This window comes from Mesoplodon bidens, assembly GCF_964165515.1.
Source record: "Mesoplodon bidens genome assembly, chromosome: 3".
Lineage (NCBI taxonomy): Eukaryota > Metazoa > Chordata > Mammalia > Artiodactyla > Ziphiidae > Mesoplodon > Mesoplodon bidens.
The window spans coordinates 100,697,174-100,720,614 of NC_138178.1; the positions used below are offsets into that span (position 1 = coordinate 100,697,174).

The 23,441-nt window shown below is 40.5% G+C and overlaps 1 protein-coding gene across 8 annotated transcripts in view; it reads right to left on the minus strand.

Moving 5' to 3' along the window:
* Positions 1-4,661: 4,661 nt before the first annotated feature.
* The window catches only part of FMN1 (formin 1), a gene marked incomplete at its 5' end in the record, with an annotated part of 410,703 nt that continues 391,923 nt past the window's right edge, over positions 4,662-23,441 (minus strand). For 7 of the 8 annotated variants that reach the window (XM_081226859.1, XM_081226857.1, XM_081226860.1 and 4 more), the window contains 2 exons: positions 4,662-13,638; positions 15,872-15,956. In XM_081226859.1, coding sequence (XP_081082985.1) covers positions 13,594-13,638; positions 15,872-15,956 — 130 coding nt within the window. In that variant the 3' untranslated portion in view covers positions 4,662-13,593. The remainder of the gene's footprint in view (positions 13,639-15,871; positions 15,957-23,441) is intronic. The other variant, XM_081226858.1, reaches the window with a different exon arrangement.

Below are 23,441 nucleotides of genomic sequence, written 5' to 3' on the forward strand. Positions count from 1 at the left end.
GCTTCACCAGGGAATTCTACCAAACATATAAAGAAGAACTTATACCTATCCTTCTCAAACTATTCCAAAAAACTGAAGAGGAGAGAACACTCCCAAGCTCATTCTACGAGGCCACCATCACCCTGATATCAAAACCAAAGACACTATAAAAAAAGAAAATTATAGGCCAATATCGTTGATGAATATAGATGCAAAAATCCTCAATAAAACATTAGCAAACCAAATCCAACAATACATAAAGAGGATCATATACCATGATCAACTGGGATTTATTCCAAGGCCACAAGGACGGTTCATCATATGCAAATCAATGACTGTGATACACCACATTAACAAAAGGAAAGACAAAAATGATCATCTCAATAGATGTAGACAAAGCATTTGACAAAATTCAACATCATTCATGATAAAACCTCTCATCAAAGTGGGTATAGAGGGAACACATCTCAATATAATAAAGGCCATTTATGACAAACTGCCAGCCACACTCAGTGGTGAAAAGCTGAAAGCATTCCAGCTAAATTCAGGTGCACAAGACAAGGATGCCCCCTCATGCCACTTCTATTTAACATAGTATTGGAACTCCTAGTCACAGCAATCAGCCAAGAAAAAGAAAAGGTATCCAAAGTGGAAGGGAAGAGGTAAAACTGTCACTATTTGCAGATGACATGATACCCTGTATAGAGAACCCTACACTCTCCACCCCAAAACTACCAGAATAAATAAATTCAGCAAGGTTGCAGGATACAATATTAATACACAGAAATCTGTTGCATTTCTATACACTAATAAATCCCATTTAAAATTGCATCAGTAAAATAAAATACCTAGGAATAAACTTAACCAAGGTGGTGAAAGACTTATATGCTGAAAACTATAAAACATTGATGAAGGAGATTGAAGATGATTCAAAGAAATGGATGAAGAAATGGAAAGATATCATGTGCTCTTGGATTGGAAAAATTAATAGTATTAAAATGGCCATACTACTAAAAACAATCTACAGATTTAATGCAATCTCTATCAAAATACCCAGGACATTTTTCACAGAACTAGAACAAATAATCCTAAAATTTATATGGAATCACAAGAGACCCCAAATTGCCAAAGCCACCCCGAGAAAAAAGAACAAAGCTCCCAGACTTTAGACTATACTATAAATCTACAGAAATCAAAACTGTGTGGTATTGGCACAAAAACAGACACATAGATTAATGGAACAGAATAGCATGGAAATAAACCCATGCATCTATGGTCAGTTAATCTATGACAAAGGAGGCAAGAATATACAATGGAGAAAAGACAGTCTCTTTAACTAGTGGTGTTGGGAAAACTGAACAGCCACATGTAAAGCAATGAAATTAAAACGTTCCCTCACACCATATACAAAAATAAACTCAAAATGGTTTAAAGACCTAAATGGAAGAACTGAAACCTAAAACTCCTAGAAGAGAACACAGGCTAAACCCTCTTTGACATAAATTGTAGCAATATATTCTTGGAGCCGTCTCCTAAGGCAAAAGAAATAAAAGCAAAAATAAACAACTGGAACCTAATCAAACTTAAAAGTTTTTGCACAGCAAAGGAACTTCAATAAAATGAAAAGACAACCTACAAAATGGGAGAAAATATTTGCAAATAATGTGACTGACAAGGGACTAATATCCAAAATATACAAACAGATCATACAACTCAATAAAAAATTCTAACAAAAATGGGCCTTAGACTTGAATAGACATTTTTCAAGAAAAGACATACAGATGGTTAACGGGTACATGAAAAACTGCTCAACGTTGCTAATTATGAGAAAAATGCAAATCAAAGCAACAGCAACATATCACCTCACACTGGTCAGAATGCCTATCATCAAGGAGTCTGCAAATAACAGATGTTGGGGAGGGTGTGGAGAAAAGGGAGCCCTCGTATCCTACACTGTTGGTGGGAATGTAAATTGGTGCAGCCGCTGTGGAAAACAGTATGGAGGTTCCTTAAAAAACTAAAAATAGAACTGCCATATGATCCAGCAATCCCACTCCTGTGTATATATCAGGAAAAAATGAAAACTCTAATTTGAGAAGGTACATGCACCCCAATGTTCATAGCAGCACTATTTACAATAGCCAAGACATGGAAGCAACCCAAGTGCCCATCAGCAGATGACTGGATTAAATAATACTGCACACAATGGAATATTATTCAACCATAAAAAGAATGAAATATTGCCATTTGCAGCAACGTAGATGGACCTAGAGAATATTATGCTTAGTGAAATAAGTCCGCTAGAGAAAGACAAATACTGTATGATATCACTTATATGTGGAATCTAAAAAATAATACAAATAAATGTATATATAAAACAGAAACAGACTCACAAACACAGAAAACAAACTTGTGGTTACCAAAGAGGAAAAGGAAGGTGGGGGAGGGAAAAATTAGGGGTATGGAACAAACAGATACAAACTATTGTATATAAAATAGATAAGCAAAAAGGATTTAAGGTATTACACATTATCTTGTCATAACCTATAATAGAATATAATCTGCAAAAATACTGAATCACTGTGCCATACACCTGAAACTAATACAATATTGCAAATCAACTATACTTCAATAATAATAAAAAAGAATGCCTGCATTCAGGGGAACAAGACAAACATTTCTGTGCTCTAATATGCAGGCAGAGGGAAAGAAGATTTGGGGCAAACAAGTAGGGAAAAATTTGAAAAAATCTAAAATTTAGTTTTATAACAAAAATAAGAACAAAACCAGATGGAAAGAACAGGGCAAGTTACAGAGACAGATTGTATTATCCAAAGATAGTTGCACCAATATATTTCTCATCTTACATGCTCTTCTTACAATATGGTTTTGACATTCCTTCATCAGGAGGTGGGTTCTTCTTCCCCATTCCTTCAACTGGGACAGAACTTCGTAAATACAACCAATAGTATACGATGAAAGTGACTTTTAGGCCTTGGTCACACAAGCAGACCTGTGGAGAGAGAGGCACTGAGACCCCCAGCCTAGAGGGCAGCAACAACTTGCCAGCCAAGTGAGTCAGCCACCTTAGAGGTCCATGTTTCGGCCATCCAGGTGACTGCATACCCAGTGGATACAGCACTAAAACCATATGCAACTCCAAGTGAGAACTGTCCAGTTAAGTTCCTCTCAAACTAACAAAAACCATGAAAAATAAGTGATTATTGTTTAATCAACACCAAATGTGGGGGTATTTTGTTATGTAGCAGTTGATAACTATAAAGTTACCTTATCTTACTGAATACCTTTCATCTTCACGCAATGATGGGCATGAAGCAGACGTTACTTGGAGAGAGACTTGGAGGCATACAAGCAGGCATGGCTGGTGCAGGCCAACTTTAAAGTCTTATTTCCATGAATACATCATATCCAGGTGAAAGTAGGCAGGTAGAGTCTAAAGGGAAATACTTAGTCTCAGGAATTTATGGCCTGTTAGTTGGACCATCAGCATGTATACTTAAAATTCAACAGGTATCATCACTATGCTCAGCAAGGGAGAGTAAATCTCTGTTAAATCAAAGAGGAGATTCTTCCTAAGGTGGAATATTTTTCCTAGGTCCTCATGATACACAAGCCTCCACCCTCTCCTAGGTGCTTTAATTCAGAGCACAACTCTAATAATGGTTTCTACAAACCCTTAGGAGCATTTGGACCTTACTTTCCAAACAACAGTTCTAGAACATTTCTCCATAAAGGAGTCTTTTGACGAAAAGAGTTTAACGTGATGAACGAGTTGAGCACTGGGAAGGGCTTTTGCCTTGGGGTCAAGAGATCTGGGGTCAAGAGATCTGGATTCTAGCCTTGATGTACTTACTAACATTGAGTGTAACTTTCAGCAAGTCCCTTGAATTTCAGTAGTTTTCACTCTGTGAAATGGAGATTTTTATCCACTGTCTGAAGATTTTTGCAGCTCTATGACTCTGATTTAAAAGATTTCCTAGTGATAAAATGTCTCCCCAGATAGTAACTATGTCTGTTCATTAAGTCTATCTGTACCCACTGAGGCATGTTTCAGCAAACTTCTAGAACTCAACAGTGCATGGCATTCAGGAATACCGAACAAATGAATCAATTAAAAAAACACACAATCCCACTTCTGTTTCACAGAGGAGTGTTTTGCTGAAAGTCTTTTAGTTTTTTCATAGATATCTGCATGTTTCTTACCATTGCTTGAAAAGAATTTGTACCTTGTGCTTAGTGTTAGAATACAACACAATTCTATTTCTGTTCCGTTTCCCTCCTCTTATCATTTACCATCCCATAACATGAAGTCACCAGTCCTTGTGGTTCTCCACCTTGGGCAATTTATGTTCAAGCAGTGTTGCTTTTGGGTCAGTATAGCTGAGACCATGCTTGGCTGGGTTTGTCTGTTCAGTGTTAGCCGTGAACACCTAGCTAGCTTACGCATTGTTGGTGTGGTGGACAGGAGAGAAAGAAGAGAGTGTGAATGATGGACTTACTGAGACCCAGCTCTTGCAGCTCAGTAGTAATGCTGCCCTTGAGCAGTAATGAAAGCTAGAAATGACCGGTATTCTCCACATTAGAGCACTGCTAGGGTACTGTCTTTAAACACCTCCTGCAAACAAATCTGCACTGCACACCAGACAGACATGAAACCAAGATTTATTAAAATTCCCTTAGCAATATTTACAATTGGAAGACATGAATGCAGTTCTCTGTAGATTCCAAAAAAATAGAGTTCTATCTCTTAAATTATCAGAGGTATCAACAGATTAGGATAAATATAATCTATCACAGAGATAGAATTCTTTGAATAGACAATCTACATTTTCTAACCAATATATATTATGTACAAAAATACACTTGATATGGGGACCAAGTAGTGTCAAGGAGGAAAACATATACACACACACACACACACACACATTTTCATTATGTACAAATCAATATTGGTTCCTTCACCCTTTCTTTTTAAAAATAAATACTTCATTTGGTTTGCAAATGACATTTACAAACTCAACTAAAGAGCATTTCTCAGCTTTGACAAAATTAAATATGCAAATTAGAAATACATATTTTTAAAAATTTAAAGGGAAAAAAATACCTGAATCCAATTAGCTTATTACCTTAAAAGATATCCAAGAGCGTGTAATGTAAGGTTTCATGTCTCTAAAGTGCCTTCTCATTTCTCAAACCGTCTTCATTATTGCTTAAAATCCTTTAAGATTACATCTACAGTTTGGTTTAATAATTAAACAGAAAAGCCAACTTTTTTCCAGGTCAAATGGTTGACTATTTAAGACATGCTTATACTTTCTTTAAGTGCTTTCAAGAGTGTAACAGTTACTGTTGATCTGAAAATAACCACAAATTGTCAACATCCTGATCCACATTCCTGAAGATGCTTGAATCATTAGTAATAGTAAGAATTGAGGGGCGATAAAGAGCCTATGATTCAAAATGTTTGCACAGAATTCACTTCGTCCAGCAGCACAGAAAAGTTACTTGAGAGTCAACACTTGAGCCTTAAAACACATCATAGTTGGTGACCTGAACGGATTTACAATTTATCAAAAGAATGGTCCCTAATTAGACAGTTTTAAAGTAAAAATCTCTGAGAAATTGAGAAGGACTGGAACCATGCCTCTCCTCAACCTTCTTAAAATATAAAGTAGAATAAAAAAAGATGTATTTTCCATCTCTTTTATGGATTTTCCCTCTTTGCCTAAGTGATGAGGTGGTGCTGACATTAACAAGAGGCAGTCACAACGCTGTGTCTCTCTTGGTGACAGCAGAGCTCCCTGTCCAAAGGGCTGGGGGGTGGAGCACAGGGTGTGAGAGGAGGGAGTGAGGGCTCAGGGGGGACTTTCAGGTGTCTGTGGGGGAAAGGGGTGGAGAAAGCTGGGTCCTGGAGAAACGGTAAAAGTAAAGTGAGGAAAAAAATCGCTGTGGGGTGTGAAGGAAGGGGAGGCTGATGCAGAAGTATTGAAAGGAGAAAAGTGAAATGAAGCTTGATGCCAAAATGACTTTTAAACAGGCATAGAGGAAATAGGAAGGTCCATGGACAACAGACCCCATGGAAATGAATCTGAAATTCATTGGAGTTAGTTCAACAAGCACAGGCCAGTCTCAGTGGGGCACCTGCTTTTCCAGAACATTGTCAGGCACGGACCAATATGAGATACTGGGCACTCCCATTCCACTGCCCTCATACATATTATGCCCTGAGCTTCCACTGAAAGGCTGCCCATGATACAACCATGGCAACGGTCACCAGCTCCCTAACAACGCATTATATCAGCAAAACATTGCACCCTGGCCTCATTCAAATTTTCCTTCTCCCCTGTCTCCTGTTTTTCTCCATTATCCCATTGCTTGTAATCTCACAAGGCAAAGTGAAGACACATAACTGCATGGATCAAATTAATTTTAGGAAGCAGGGTCGAGGGTGTTGATAAGAAAATTAAACTCTAAAGGACTTGAAATAATTTACATTTCTGTTAGGCCTGATTCCTATTAGGATGCTGACTGACTTCACTTAAGGTTCTGGGCATTCAGGCCAGTACTGTTTTTCCAGGCCAAAGCACGATCCCCCTAAATCAAAGTCCAGGGGCACTCTGCTTCCATGCTAGTCTAAATTAAAATTCAATGAAAGGAAAAGACTATGATGAATCGATGACATATTTCCTCCAAAGAATCTTAAAAATTATTCAATTTCTAACCTTTAAAAGTTTCTGCCTTTTAAAGAATATCTTCAATTGTTTCTTTAAAGGGAAGCCCTTTTTTTCTTAATGCTTATATTCTTCAAAGATTATACATCCTACTAACAGTAGGGTCATATTATTTGCGTCTTGAGGAATTGTAGAATTGTAGAATTGTAAAATTAATACTTGGCATAGACCTATCCCTTTGGTAGATCCCCAAATCCTATGTGTGTCACTCTGGGCAGAGAGAATTGTCACTAGACTTTCCCCCTCACCCACTGATTTGTTTCCAAAGGAAATGAACATCTTTAGAGGATTATGCAGAGGGCAATCTCAGTGGGTTGACACTACCTTCCTTCATGCCTTGGTGGTCAGATCTGAAGAAATAAGATTATAGGTAGGGACAAGTTGCCAAGAGGAAAGGGAAAAAAATAAGCTACTTATAGTTTGCTCAAACCTATCTAAAATGGAGAGTTTGAATCTCTTAGTCTCTTACTGGGAAGAGTAGTATAATCTTTGTGTGCTATATACCCATTTTTATATACCTGGAATTTGGAATCCATCCCAAGAGTTCCTAGAAAGCTGTGCATTCCTAAATACACCTACCATCCATGTCATGGTGTGGTGGAGAGTAATTTCCCTTACACTCAGTGGTCTATGCGACTAGACTCTCATTTTGGAAAGCTGACCGAGATGAGTAAACAAAAATACGTTTGTTTCACGAGACAAGAATGGAAGCAAGCCCTAGAAGAGAACAAGGAAGGGAAGTACGTACAACTTTGCCAAAGATGTTGACAAACCACTGGGCATGCATGCCTGAAAACATTAGATTTCTTACTTGATATACTAAATACAACACACTGGCAGCTCACACTATACATGGGGAGAAGTACTCATTCTCTTTTAAGACATTCTTACAGCTTCCAAGACAAAAGAACCCCTTGGTGTCTGCACAGGTAGAATCTAGGGAAATGCTCAGCCTACAAAACAGCTTAAGGGTGGTAGAAGGTTGTTTACTCCATGGGGAAGAAGGCCAAACTGCTGTGGGAAATTGTGGGCTCATTTGCATTTTGCTAGCCCAGTGCTATCAGATTTCACACAAAACATAAAAAAAAAAATAGCCCACAGAAGTCTATGAATCAGCTTTCTGAAATGGAGATACACTGGAGATTCTTAGTATATTTAAGAGAAGATTAAAAATAGAAAATTATATGTGCATATGGAATGTAGAATAAATTAATGGCTTTAGCTACCACTCTCATTTAAAATATTAAGATTAAATCAGCCTTCCCCAGATTATAGCATGAAGAAGACATTCATGAACAAGTACTTCATAGACATAATATGCCAAAGTTCATTTGAGCGCTGACTGAAGTGAACCATCATACTAGAGAAGGGAAGACAAGAAGGAAAAGGTCCTCTATGTTACTGTTTATCTCCAGGGTAGTTGGGAGAGGGGCTGGGGGTGGAGAAGAAATGAATTGAGGATAGGATAGGATAGCTTGAGGTTATCCTGTCCTCAAGCTCCATTGAGGACAGGATAACCTACTGAATGAGGCTTGATCTGCTTCCCTAATCTCTTCACTGGTAGAAACTGCATGGGCGCCTTAAGAGAGAGTAAACTTGCTGCCATTTTCATATCTTCACATTTCCAAGTAAGTTGTCAACTACACAGATTTCCCAAATGCTAAGTTTATATCACAGTGTTGATTAAGGGTCTTGGAACAAATAAGGCTACTGAACTGGCTTCCACGTTGACATGTTAATACTCTCTTGAATTTACTACTTCTCAGCAAGCATTGATCTGGGAGGATTTGGTGGATTGCCCACTCCTTGGGAGGGGAAAGGAAGAACTATGAAACTAAAATTAAGTGCCTCTAACAAGGTGCCAACAACTGACAGGTGTGCAGAAATGACACAAAACGAGCCTCTCAGTCACATACAGCTGTGTAACTGAGCCCAGTGTTGCCTGGATTCAGTCACTCGTGGACTTATAAATACCGTTACGGGAGTCTAAAGGAGCCAGACCTGCTGAGGCCTGTTCCAAAAGGTGCCTTTAAGTGACTTCTGCACCAACAATAGACAAGGTTCCAAGCAGCCAGATTATCTCTCTCCATAGCTGGAAAATGGAAACAGGCCCTGCAACTTATTTGCATTTTGGAAAGGTTAAACACTGGCCATTTGTTTCAAATACTGTTAAGTCTGTCCACACAGACTTGTTTCTCTTGTGTTGCAGATTTCTTTATGATAACAAAGTAGCTGACATGAATGAAAATTCACTTCTTTATTCAATCCACTCTCTTTAGTTGTGTTCCTAAGGTAAAAACCTAACCTATGAAGCGTGGTGTTCATGGGCTTCTGGATGTTCCATACATTTATAAACTGCTTTTACGAGAGAACGAGAGAAAGGAAATTTTCATAGTCTAGCACTTCTTTCACTATATTATACTATTTCTCTTTGTACGTGGCTTTTCCAAAAATAAACGGCTCAGAGCAATACTTGACTCTCTTGAATTCACACTCTAAAACTCGCCTGGTTTAGGCTGAAGTCTCACGTGGGCAGTTAAGAGCTCTTACTTTGTTCATGCTCATCAGCCCTTATAGCTGTTCAAATCCTTATGTGCTTAGGACTTCTACAACATTGGGTTTCACAATATGTCTGTTTTTTGTTGTTTTTATGTGTGATTCAGGAACTAATTAATTTGTGGATTGCTAAATCTGCTAATGTTTTTTTTCCCCTTCCCCCTTTTGGTCATTCTTTTTCTGATTAGAAAAGGCAGGATCAAAGAAAAATGAAGCTCAAATCTAACGAGAGTTCTTGTTAGCAACTTTTAGACTATTTAAACTAATATATAAAATTGGATATTTGATATTTGCATCAGGTATTTGGGGGGAAAAAGCTGTATTTCTTGCAGTTCTTCCTTCCCCTTAACATAGAAAGCCCCAAATTGGTTTTATCTTTGTTTGGCCAGGGTGCAGTACTACAAAAGAGATCAATTTAGAATGTCAGGGAATGAAGAGGTTCCCATGTCAATGTTACAGTCTGGGTACTGGAAAAGAGCCTGCAGGTCTGTACTGCTAATTCCCCTTCCTACACTGGCCGTCTGTGTGCTGTTTGCTGTGCTAGTGTATGAAATGATCTGTGTCAGTGACACCAGGCAAGAAAGAAGCAGAAATAGAAATGAGAAAATATGATGTCCAAGAAAGCAAGAATAGAAGTAAAATGAAAATTCCTCCATACAGGTGGTATAATCTAGAGAGAGATGTGCAATCCCAGTCCAACAAGCAAATCTTTACCAGAAATACACTTACGTCTCTTTTGCTACATCCAATCATGGTCTTGGAAGGACTATACCCATGACTTCTTCATCTTGCTGGAGGTTTCCAATACCACCAAAGAGTTTTATTCCTTCCTTTAGTTCTTCCAGGTTCTCCACCAGCAGCATAGGAGTTTATCATTTAGGGAAATGCCTTTCCTTATAGTACTTATGAGAAAAAGAGGTGCCTAAGGGAGGCGGAGCAGGCGTGCAGCTTCTACTATTCTTACCAGAAAGAAGAGGGGGTCAGAGACCAGCACCCAATCTGGCATTCAGTTCCTCAACGATGTTGCCAATTTGTTTTGGCTAGAACATTTAAAGATGGAAGACCACCACTGGATTTCCTTATTCTACTTCCCAGATTTCAGACCTTCTCTCTTCATAGTTCCTAGGTAGTTGCAGTGAATGTTTAAAGAGGTATCACAGATAACAACCAAAGATTCAAAAGGTAACTGTTGGGCAGCAGGTCCATCACCTGTGACCCCTGGGCCTCGACCATCATCACATCATCCATTTCTTCTTGGCCACCTCTTCCCTTCACCACACCCCCTCCCATAAGCTGCCTCTTCTTGGGTTAAAAAACCATACAGCACACCTTCTCCTCACTTGATTATTGATACCTCGCAGGCCTATGTTTTTAACTAACGTGTTTATATCATGCTTTCATGTCATGTATGATATACTTGTGTGCTCGATGATTATGCCAGTTTCTCATGCAGGAATCTGAACTGCTATCTGCTGTGTCCTCGGATTTAATGAACCTTGGCTAGGAAGAGATGATGTTGTTATAAGTTAAGGTTTCTCCAAGTCTGACTAGTAGGTCAGGTGTGAGTGTCTGGTTAAACGCAGAGTAGAAATACTGGCCACTGTCCCTCTAGTGCAGGCAGGGCTATGCTTAGAGCAGCCAGAAGTGCGCACCCTGCTAAGTGGTACCCCAACTACTACTTCTCCATGAAAAGTTTAGCGACACCTGTTGGAGTTGATACAATCTCAGCTGCATTTTGGACGGATTGTTCTCAGGGCCTCCAGGTGGTTTGAGATGGCCCACCTTGAACAAACTCTTGTGAACCTTTCCCGAGCATCAAGTCAAGTCAGACATGAGGGCGCTGTCACAAGGCAGTCGCGTGTGGACTTGGGAAGGGTGTCCAGATACCTAATGCAGGATGCAAACCAGGAGAGAATAATGGGGATCCTGCCTAGTGTAGTGATACGGTATCACTACATTGGACTCACTAGGTTTCCCCAACAGAGGTAGGCAAACGTTGCTCTTTAGAAATAGGTATTTGACTGCCAATTTCTAGTCTGTCCACTAGGATGAAATCCAACCTGGGCTGCATTTGTCTAACTCTCAAATTCAGTGTTTCCATTCATTATTCTTCAGCACTGGTTCCCTGAGAGCAATGTTTTTGTAGGGTTATAAAGCGACAGTCCTGCTTACCTCCAGTGATTTTCTTGTGAGCATCCTACTTAGAGACCTGAAGTGGGCTACAGGGACCCCACTGAGAGCCTCCTGCCGTTCTCTCCCATCAAGTCTTTAAGGAGCCATTAAGGATCTAGACTTCTGTTGTTCTCACTAAACTCAAAGTTGATTCCCAAGGCATGGGCAAAACAGGTGCTTTTTCTTTTGTATGATAATACTAGAAGGACTGTCACAGAGCACAGGGTAGCTGTAAGTAGAATTTGTTTTAAATCGAGGAATTCCTTAGGTCGTCTTCACCATTAAGTGAAAATGAAGAGAAACAATCAGTTTCAAAGCAGTATGAAAACAAAGCAGTATGAAAACCTCGCTCACAAGCAACTTCTTTTAGTCATGTAAGTTCTTACCTGCTCTGCTATTTTGCTTGTCTCGTCCTTCTATTATTTTGGGAAAAAAACCAAACCATATTATTATATTCCCTTCCTTTGAATTGTTAGAAAAGGTGATTAGCACCTGCATGAATATGGCTTCATGACTTGATTTGATCCTGATTGTGCATTCTTGATTCCCCGAATGGGCATTCTATTAGAATATGGTGCTGCTTTAATTGGCCAAATCTATTGCGGGGTCCCTGAGGGGGCTGATGACTAGCAGGCATGTCCTGGGTAGACACTCAGGCACCTGGGAAGATGGTAGGGTGTAAGGGGCAGGCCACACATGGCAGGCGGATGGGGAAGGGTTTTAAAGTTTCTGCTCATCTCTAGACGGTCCTCCACCAATTGGAGGAGAAAACTTGCGCCTCTCTCCTTTCAAGGCTGAAACCTGATAGGCTTTGATCCTCATCTCAGTTCACCCCAAGTCTCCTCTCTTCTCTCCTCACAAGATAGACTAGAAGAGTGGTGGCTTAAGGAAAAAATTTTAGGAGAGAGGTCCAATCTGGTTTCCCTGTGACTCAAGAGGCAGTGGTCACATGAGTTTCCAGGGTCAGAAAAAGCTGCTTATGTACGATATTCCGCACAAAGTTCAATATCAATGTAATCACCTTCTTCCCATTTTGATGTAAAGAACTCTTTTTCTGCCCTTAGATTTTTGTGTTTTTTTTCTTGAAGTTAAAACCCCCTGCTTCACCATATGTCACATGCCTGTCAGTCAAGGTCATGATAAAGGGCTGCAAGTAGCATCTGCTCTCCTATCTAGAAACTGCCTCCTGGGGTTGGTGGGAGAGGTCCAGCCACATCCGGTCCCAGAACACAGTGTACAGCTCAGCTGTAGGTTACCAAGTTGTTATCCACGCATAGATGATTTGAGGTGTGAGATGTGCTCTGATTGATACTGGGTCACTTGTCCAAGCAGGTGCTTTGACCCCAAGTCTGTCCCCACTCAGGTATCACAGTTTCTTCTGGGACAGAAGGGGTGGAGGAATCCCTAGTGGTCCAGGAAACCCCAATGAGCTGATATGAAAACAAAAGAATGGGTCTCGCTAAATGGCTGATGCCAACTCCCTGTATCATAATTTGTTCTCCAGGATGAAGTTTATGGCTATTTAACCCCCTTCTCCATCCATGTATATAATTCCATTTTCTGTTCTGTTACATAAAAAAAAGCAATGAAAAAAATAACCGTTTTTCGAGTGTGGGAAATAGAGAGTCTTGGACCTCTTAAAGTAGTTTTGGTAAGTTTCAACATTTTTGGCGAGAAGGGTGCTTCAGGATCTTGCTGCAATAGGATCAAAATTAAGATCAATCATCAAACCAGCAGTATGTAAAGACCAAGGCTTGAACTTGCTCAAGGCAACTGTCGCAAAACATCCTTCCCTTCTGCTGTCACAAGTTTATATACAGCAGGTTTGGGTTAGAAAGCTTGAAATCTCTGCTTTAAAAAAAAAATTGGAAAATCTTGGTAATTTTTCTGGTCTCATAACAGAGTGAACTTTGGACCTCTAGAAGAAACAGTTATCAAATACTTCTTCAGCAGTTTTTCATTGTTCCTATGGCTTAACAAGGGACTTCTTTAAGAAGGCACGGGGTGCTCAGAAAGAGATGAGCAAAATAAACATTTAGTGACATATCTTTCGAGAACTTCTTGCAACACTGGTGTTACAAAGGATCATGCAGAGTGCTACGTCTCACCGTCACTGTTCTCCTGTGTCTCTGTGTTAGTTGGTGCTCACGCTGGCTTCCTTCTGACGCAGTCTTTCTTTCTGTTGTTTGAGAAAAAAATTGAGTTTAGTATAACTCCTTTTTAAAAATTTTCATCTTTCTCAAATTTTGGTACATTTCTCAAATGTCAGTCTAGAATGCCAAATAGAGTTGTACCAAATGCCCTAGAAATGAGAGGATTTCTATCCTTTTTCCCAGAAACCCTCAGTTTCCTACCCTTCCCACCCTATCACCTCACAAACACACAAAATAAATAACCAGCTAGTCAACCAACTATATCCATCTAAAACACCAGCCTTTACAATGCCAGGCTTTTCCCTTCTGTTCTCATCTTCTGGGACAAAGGTCCTAACTTCGTAGTGTTACTCAAAGACTCCTCCCATTAGGGAATGCTCAAGAAATAGTTTCTAGGAAGTCTAGATATGAAAAAGCACTCTTTCCAAGTCAGGCGTGTCTGCATATGACCAACTTGGCAGGACTGAACAGAGGCTATGCAGAATGGAGGATGACGAGATTTAGTCTCTGCAGAATGGCAGAAGCTCCCATTTTGTCAAGGATGGTCTGCTCTGTTCTTCCTGAGCTTCCTTCCCAGGGACAGCCTTCTAATGAGGAAGGACATGAAAGTCTGATGGCAAGATAAACAAAAGTACACAGAACAGAAACACAGACCCTCACTGTTTCTAGGACTTAGAAGTAAATATATTAAGCATAGTAAGACACGTGGGTGTGTCTGGCCTTCAAGGTGGACAAATACATAGAAGGCTAAAAAAGAGATGGAACAAGTACAGTCCTTTGCAGAGAGCAGGTGCAGAGAGATGCCCTTTGAGAACAGGTCCTAAGCTTCTTGTGACCTAGGAGATGTGAAAATGCAATGAATTACTAAATTAAGATAAGATACTAAACTTAAGATAATTTTTAAACACCCATCCTGTTTGGATACCATGCCTGACTTGTGAAATTGAATCAGGAATCAGTTTATGAGCTCTTCCCTAACTTCCACCAAAACAAACAGGCGACAAAACAAACCACCCCAAGATGCAGAGGATCACAGCTGAGAGCTTACTTGCCATGGAGGTCACCAATAAAAGAATGCCACGGTCCACCCACTGTTTCCCCTTTGTCTACAGGCCTGAGTCCATTCTCTCTGCCCCTGAAAATAAGGCTTGGCTGTAAAAGTTAGGATAGAGGCCCAAATAGGAGGCCTGGGGAAAAGGGCAGTGTCTAATGAGGGAGGAAGACAGAAATAAGAGTTGAACCCACTGCCAACAGAAGATCACGCACAAATGGGCGCCACAAACACATGGTCAAATGGGCACAGAGGATGTGTCCATTCAGGTAGGAGCTCTGTGAGCTAACCATGGCTGTCCCTGACCCAGCTGTATGGCCCTGACTTTTCCATTTCTCACTCATCGACTTCACTCAACATTCCTTGAGCTGCTGATGGGGTTGTGATGAGAACATCATGGTCAGTCAATAGAAATAACCTCACTTTTAACTTATACCCCACTTAGATGGTCAAAGGATTTAAAGCAGCCGGCAAAAAAGTACTAGTGGAGAATAAAGAAGCAAAGTAACTTCACTAAGGTTTTATAACTAGTAAGTGGCTGATCTGGGATTTGAATCTCTACATCTAAATGGGTTCCTAACCCATTTAGCTTTTCCAGCTGTAACACGGAGATTCCTTGTGATCCTTACTGAAAATGGGACTGTGGTGGACGACAGTTTCCCCTCACAGCTAGGAAGACAGACTAGCCTGCTTAGCTTCTAGCCCAGGGAGAGCTGTCGGGGGACCCAGAGGCTCGTTCTGGTTTTGGCTATCCATTTGTGAAGTGATCCTAGGTAATCTGTATCTTTCTGCATCTCAGTTTTACCAACTATCAAAAGAGGATAATCCCTGCCCGTTTCCTTAACAGGGAAAAGGAATTGGTGAGGGTGAGAATACTTAAACATTTCAGGAGAACACTGCTTTGAGATGAGGGGGATCATGGCGTGGGGTGCGGTGCGGAAGGGTGTGAAATGGCAAGTGACTACATTTGGTTTATCAGGAAATGACCTTGTTTGAATTTGCTGGAAGAGCGCTCGAGGCTGTGTTTGTTCCTCAGTCTGTCTTCCCTTATATTCTTTCTTACCCATATGCTACTCTGGGATGGGAATTGAGAAATCTGGATACTACTCATTCCTCTTGAGTTTTACCCTTTAAATTCTGACCCACTCTTGGGTGCACCTCAGTTATAATGAAAAATCTTGAGGTTGTGAATGAAAAATGCATCTCACCAGACTAGCCGTGGGGTTAATTTTCTTTGTCTCCACTTTCTTCTCTGCTGTTAACTTGCTGACTGATTCCTGAGCCATTTTCAATCTGAAATGGAAACAGCGAGGGGGGAGGGGAGAGGAGGAGAAGAAAGGAGAAGAAGAAAGGAGAGAAGAAAGAGGAAGAGGTTAAACAGAAATCCAAATGCTGTTGAATTAACCAATTAGCAGTTTGAAAATATAAGTGACGGTTTTCAGTGCTTTTCATTACTAAATTCAAACTTTGAGAAGGTGACTCTTCTGGGTTATCAAAGCTGAATTTCCTTCACTGGCCGAGAGGCTCACCGAGATGTCTTTGGGAAGTCTGTGCTTTTGCAACCAGTGCAGGAGGAGTTTCTGATCTACGGAATACTAGATGGATTCACTGTACTCTCAGGGCACACTTCAAGGCTCTCTGGCTTGTGATCCACTCAGTAGGTAAGATGAAGACAATTTTGAAAACTGAAATTTTGGAGAAACATATGAAAACTACAAATATTAAAATTCACCAGTTCACATTAAGAAAGTGAAAAGACAACCCACACAGAATGGGAAAAATATTTGTAAATCATACATCTGATAAAGGACTTGAATTCAGAATACATGAGTGACTCCTACAACTCAAATAAAAGGACAAATTACCCAATTTAAAAAACAGGCAAAGGTTTGACTAGACATTTCTCCAAAGACATACAAATGGCCGGTAAGCACATGAAAAGATGCTCGACATCGTCAGTCATCAGAGAAGTACAAAGCAAAACCACAATGAGATTATCACTCCACAGCCACTAGGATGGCTGGAATTAAAAAGAAAGACAGGGCTTCCCTGGTGGTGCAGTGGTTGAGAGTCTGCCTGCCGATGCAGGGAACACGGGTTCGTGCCCCGGTCCGGGAGGATCCCACATGCCGCGTAGTGGCTGGACCCCGTGAGCCATGGCCGCTGAGCCTGCGCATCCGGAGCCTGTGCTCCGCAGCGGGAGAGGCCACAACAGCGAGAGGCCCGCGTGCCGCAAAAAAAAAAAAAAAAAAAAAAAGAAAGAAAGACAGGTAACAAGTGTTGGAGGTGAGGATGTGAAGAAATTGGAATCCTCCTACATTGCTCATGGGTCTGGAGAATGGTACAGTCACTTTGGAAAACAGTTTGGCAGCTTTTCAAAATGTTAAACATAGTTAGCACATGACCCAGCCATTCGACTGCTAGGTATATAAATATATGTGTACCCAAGAAAATGAAAATGTATGTCCAGACAAAAAATTTATATATAAATGTTTGTAGCAGCATCATTTAAAATAGCCAAGAGTAGACACAGCCCAAATTTATATTAGCTGCTAGATGGATAAACAAAATGTGGTTTATTAATACAATGGAATATTACTGAACCATAAAAAGGAATGAAGTGCTGATACGTGCTACAATGTGGGTGAACCTCAAAACATTAAGGTGAATGGAAGAAGCCAGCCAGTGACAAAAATCCACATGTTATGTGATTCCATTTATATGAAATCCACAGAGACAGAAAGTAGATTAGCAGTGCCAGGTGCCCAGGGGAGGAGAGAAGGGGTGTGACTGCTAAGGGGTAAGGGGTTTCTCCTAAAACTAGGTAGCAGCGATGGTTGCACATCCTTGTGAATATACCGAAAACCCACAGAATTGTACACCTTTAAAAGGGTAAATTTTACAGTATGAATCATCTCAATAAAGCTGCTATAAAAATTCAATTCCACAACGTGATATTATTTCTTATCCAGCTCATCAATTCAACAAAGTAATATTTCTTATCCATCAGACAGGCAACTCAAAGTCAGGCAATATCAACTGTTATTGGGGACGTGAGGACATGGGAACTGCTGAACTGTGTATGAGGGCGTGTAAATTGGTACACCTGGCTTTGGCAGCATCAACTGAAACTGAAAACATACATACCCTGTGAGCTATCAATCCCTCTTCTAGGGAGATACCGCAAAGAAACTTTTATAATTAGGCACACCTTTCACTGTGACAATATATGCAATAGTGAAAAACTGAAAACAACCTGGTGATCAAATTCAATAGGATAATGGATAGCTGATAAGAGCAAATAGTAATAGCTAACATTTATTGGGTGCTGACGGCACGTCTGGTACTGTTCTACCTGCTTTATTTGAATTAAACCATTTAATTCTCACAACAACCCTGTGAGAGAGAAATTTTCACTACTTGTATTTTACGGGTCTTAAGCACCGTGCAATGAATGCTTGTATATTATATTCATTTAACGGAATATGGTATAACTGTGAAAAGGAATAAACTAGATCTGAATTCACCAATTATGGATATCAGAAACATGATATTGAGAGAGGGATGAATTCTGCAGAGTGACACAGTGAAGAGGCCATCTAGCCTGGTGGTTAAGTGCTCGGCTCCAGAACCTGACTGAGATGAATTCTCAGCCCCACTACTTATTAGCTGTGTGACCCTGGGCAAGGGACCTCTCTGTGCACCTAAAAAAGAGGAGAACAACAACAGTGTGGGCTACACAGAGTCATTGAAAGGACTGAGAAAGTGCTGCTCCGGGCACTGTGTAATCACTCAACATGTGTTCACTACTGTTGTTACTGTGTATGCAACATGCTACCTTGTATATATATTGGGGAATAGTGCCCACAAAACAATGTTGTTCACAGATGCCTGCACAGTGTATATGAACATACATGTAAACATCTATTTATATTTATATGCAGACTGGAAAGATACTAGTTTCTTGATAGAGGTTATCACTAGAAATACAGAAGAGAATGACATTGGGAGGTAGTATGTCTACTAGAATTTCATTTCTATCTATAATACTTCATTTTTCAATTGTAAAATCTTAAAGAATATGTGGCAAAATGTTAACAATTCTAGGTGGTGGGAATATGGGTGTGTTAAATTATCCTTAATATGTTTCTTTATTTTAAAAATGTCTTCAAAAATATTTTTAAAACACCAAATATTTAAAGACCCACCAAATCACAGACATAAAAGAAAAAAAGAAGAACATGCTTTTTCTTCAGGGCCTCAAATACAAACCTTTCACTCAATTTTTTTTTTTTTTTTTTTTTTTTTTTGCAGTATGCGGGCCTCTCACTGTTGCGGCCTCTCCCGTTGCGGAGCACAGGCTCCGGACGCGCAGGCTCAGTGGCCATGGCTCACAGGCCCAGCCGCTCTGCGGCATGTGGGATCTTCCCGGACAGGGGCACGAACCCGTGTCCCCTGCATTGGCAGGAGGACTCCCAACCACTGCGCCACCAGGGAAGCCCTCACTCAATATTAATCACATACTCGCTTAATATTGAAGAAGTGGCTGAGTGCCTTAGCTCTTTCCTTATCTAATCTTGCACAATTTGCTTGAAACACACGCTTCATAATCCAATCTCCCTGCCCACATGCACAAGTCAGTTCAATGAATTCAACATGCTAACTCGTGCATCAGAAAAGAAGTAAAAATGAGACAAAATGAGCAATGATTTATATAACCCAAGAAATACATCTGTGAAGCTGCCGTGAGAACGGGCACTTCTGGACAGGGGCATAGGTCTGAGCGTATACACCACACTGCCTACTAAACTTTTCTGCTTGCAGCAGTAACTGTGACTATACCCACACAAGAAAGGAATGCGCTAGAAGGATCAAAGCCAGGTCAGACTACACTGGAGACTGACTACTAAGGAATCTGCAAACCAAGATGATGGTGCTGTCAATGAGGCCACAGCTTGTAGCATCTACTTTTCTTGGCATCTCTGGCAAGATTTGTTTTCAGAGAGAGCACTTATTAGTGACCCTTTAATCCATATTCCAATGGAATGGTTTGGAGTTACTATTTCTCTCTGGGCTCCCTAGCTTTTTTTTTTTCTTTCTTTTTTGGTACACGGGCCTCTCACCGCTGTGGCCTCTCCTGTTGTGGAGCACAGGCTCTGGAAGTGCAGGCTCAGCGGCCATAGCTCACAGGCCCAGCCGCTCCGTGGCATGTGGGATCTTCCCAGACCGGGGCACGAACCCGTGTCCCCTGCATCAGCAGGTGGACTCTCAACCACTGCGCCACCAAGGAAGCCCTGGGCTCCCTAACTTTTAGGGCACTTTTGGGAGTCATCTTTTGCCTAAGTAGTTCCTTTTCACCTTAGAATTCTGGTCTCTTCTTCCCGAGTTGGTCTTCTACCACACTCCTGGCTCAGCATCGCCTCCCCTAATTCCCAATTTCACTTCTCAGAAGCCCTGCAATCACTTCCCACGTTCTCTCAGTATCTGGGGGGATGGTGGTCAGGGATGTGGAGGCCGGGAGCCAACCTAAGGTCCTGTCCGCACTGCTAACCTTTTCCTACTGGTCAGTGGCTGTCCCGCAGACTACAGGCTGCCATGCATACCCCAGGCTTCCGAGGACAATTCTGATCTTGGTGACTCCATCCTGCTCTTCTCTAAATGTTCTCATTCAATTATGATGTCTCCCTCTCACAGGGCACTCTTGAAAAATCATAAAGGATTGGGAGAAAGCATAGCTTGGTGGTAAGTAGCTTCAGTATCAGTGAGGCTTGATTCTAACTCCAACTCTGCCAGTTACTAGAAAACTTGGAGCAAGTTAATCAACTATCAGTTTCCTTATATATAAAATGGTATGATATATATATAGCGCATATATATGTATATACATATACATACAATATTAACTGTGGTATTATTGTGAGGATTAAATTAATTAATATATCTAGTAAAACCTCTAGTATACCTGGTATATAGCAAGTGGTCAATAAAGAATAACAATTATGGAACCTTCCATCACGGATATAAAGGATTACTCCTTAAGAATGCACAACAGTAGTTTCTGACTACAAATAAAACAAATGGAGCTATTAGCTAAGCACTATCTTGTAGTAATACCATTTCGACGTGTCCTGAAGGCAAACCAAATCAACTAATGCTATTACCCCAAGATTTAGCAAACCAAGGGAACTCAGCTCAATTTTTTTGATCTGAACACAGATTCTAAAAGTCATAATGAGAAGCTACACTTTGGTGCAGGCATGACATAAATTTTTCAACCAAATATGAGGAACTATTTCAACCTCAAAAGGAAGATTCCATCTACTTCCTCCCATTTTTCCAGGTTTCTTGGAGGTATCATAAGTAAAATTTAAATTTCAAATAGTATAGAACTTCTGAATAAATATATATTTTTCATGTTAACCTTGTTTTTCTCATAACCAAAATAACACTTGTTCCTTATAGGAATATTATATATCTATACACAGAAAGATTATATTTTCAGTTTATATTATATATTTAAAAGTATAAAGAAAAAGTAAGACTCACTGGCCATTTAAATACTTCTCTGAGAATGTAGTTAAGACATAATGGGACCAGTTAACGAAAATTATCACATACAAACCTCTCAGCTAGACAGTAAGATACATGAGGGTAGAGATAGTGGCTATCATTTTTATTGCTGTGTTCCTAGCCCTTGATACAGTAGCCGGCACACATATACATTCCATAAATAAATAGAGACCTAGAGAACAAAATCGAAAAAAAATCCTTTACTTTCCTGAAGTACTGCTCACTTGAATTTCTTGAAAATGCTGAGCCATGAGGCTGCCCGGGCATGCAACCTGCATGGTCGTGTGGGGCTTCCTGGTTTAATGCACTCCCGTCACTGTCTTGAAATTATTAGTATATGTATATATATTTTTTTGGCCGCACTGCATGGTATGCAGGATCTTAGTTCCCTGACCAGGGATCGAACCCTGCAGTGGAAGTGCACCTGCAGTGGAAGCACAGAGTCTTAACCACTGGACCGCCAGGGAAGTCCCTCGAAATTCTTAGTTTTTGAACAAGGGGAGCCCCATAAATTATGAGGTTGGTCCTGTCTCAGACTTTCTAGGACATTTAAAGTCATTTTATCATTAAAATGGAACATTTTCCAACCTTGTATTTCCAAGGCACATTTATTACATAAAGAAAGAGAAATCTGGTTGGATAGAGTTCTTACCTCCTGCCAAGGTTCATTTATTTCACTGTGTTGTGAACATTTTTATGCACCTGCTTTTTACACTAGACTGGAGCTTCTCAAAAGCAGAGATAGGACTTCACTGTCTTTCTTTCCTTCACATTTTGCACAGTAAAATGGCATATAGTATATGACCATAAATAGTAAGTTAGTGAATGAATAAATAATTATAAGTGATTACTCTCTAAACTGTAAAAATTCATGTGTCAAGAATGGTTATAGGGGAAAACATCCATGTCCATTCAGGTGCATGAAAATATAGTCACTGACTCTCACCTGAATGAATACAACATCACCAGTGCTCAAAACTGGTCCTGCAAAATACAAACCAGCAAATTCTCACGAGATTCTCTATATGTCCTTAACGTTAGAGGGCAAAGCTAATTGTGGCGGGCAAGGCTGTTTGTCAATGGCTTTTGTATCACACAGTACGAAACTCACCCTTGATGAAAGACAAATACTTAAATATTCTGACAGTCTGGCTACGTTACGTCCATTGTTATGATGGAGCATATAGGCAGGTCTTAAAAACTGCTTTGACCTCATGAGAGATTGATGGTTGGATGACTGGGTGGTCAGTCCGTCAGTCAATCTGTCCACCTGTCTCTCAAATGTCCTTCAAAAACCATGGGCAAAGTGTCCTATACCTGCTGAAGAAGCCACAGCAGGCTGCTATGGTTGATCACATTAAATTCACCCAGCATCATTGTTCTGGTAATGATGTGGGAAGAGACTTGCAAAGTAGAGGTCAGCAGTGTTATCGACCTTGGAGGGTTTAAACATGTAAATTCAGTTTCCATCCACCACAGGAGGTTTAAATAAATGTGAGCTTGCGTGTGTAAGGCAGAGACTTCACACAAGAATACAAAGTTCTCACCTCCCTTACAAAACCGGAAGGTGTGGCAACACCTCAGTCTGTAACACTTGCCATCACTCCCCATCCTGTCCTCAGCCCGAGGCTGCCCAGTGGTACCATCTACCAGCTTGTTTGCACAACTGGTTTTCTTATACCCGGCATACACCACTCGTTTTTGCTGCCTGCCTGGACTCTCTAAGCTTCAAAGTTTTGGCTAGAGACTTGCTGGAAGGCTTCTGTGATAGTTCAGGAGCCCAGGGATGAGGACCCAGACAATGAAGTAGTCTTTGAAATGATCTAGTTCCCTCTGATCCATCCTACTGATGAACATGGTCTCCGTTATCAATGTGTAGCTCTTAAGAATGTCACCTCCCTTCTCAGAAACTCTCAGTGACTCCCAATCAACTTCAGCTGGGGTAGCAAAGGTTTCCTGTAAAGGGCCAGAGAGTCAATATTCTAGACTTTGTGAGCCATATGGTCTCTGGAACTACTCAACACTGCTGTTGTAGCGTGAAAGGAGCCCTAAAAAATACACAGATGAAGGGCAATGCAATGTTGTGTTCTAAGAAATTTATTTACAAAAACCAGTTGTGGGCTGGATTTGAACTATAGTATAGGATCCAAATTCCTTACTCTGGCAACCTAAACTCCCCGTTTCGAACTTAGTTTACTGGTCTATCTT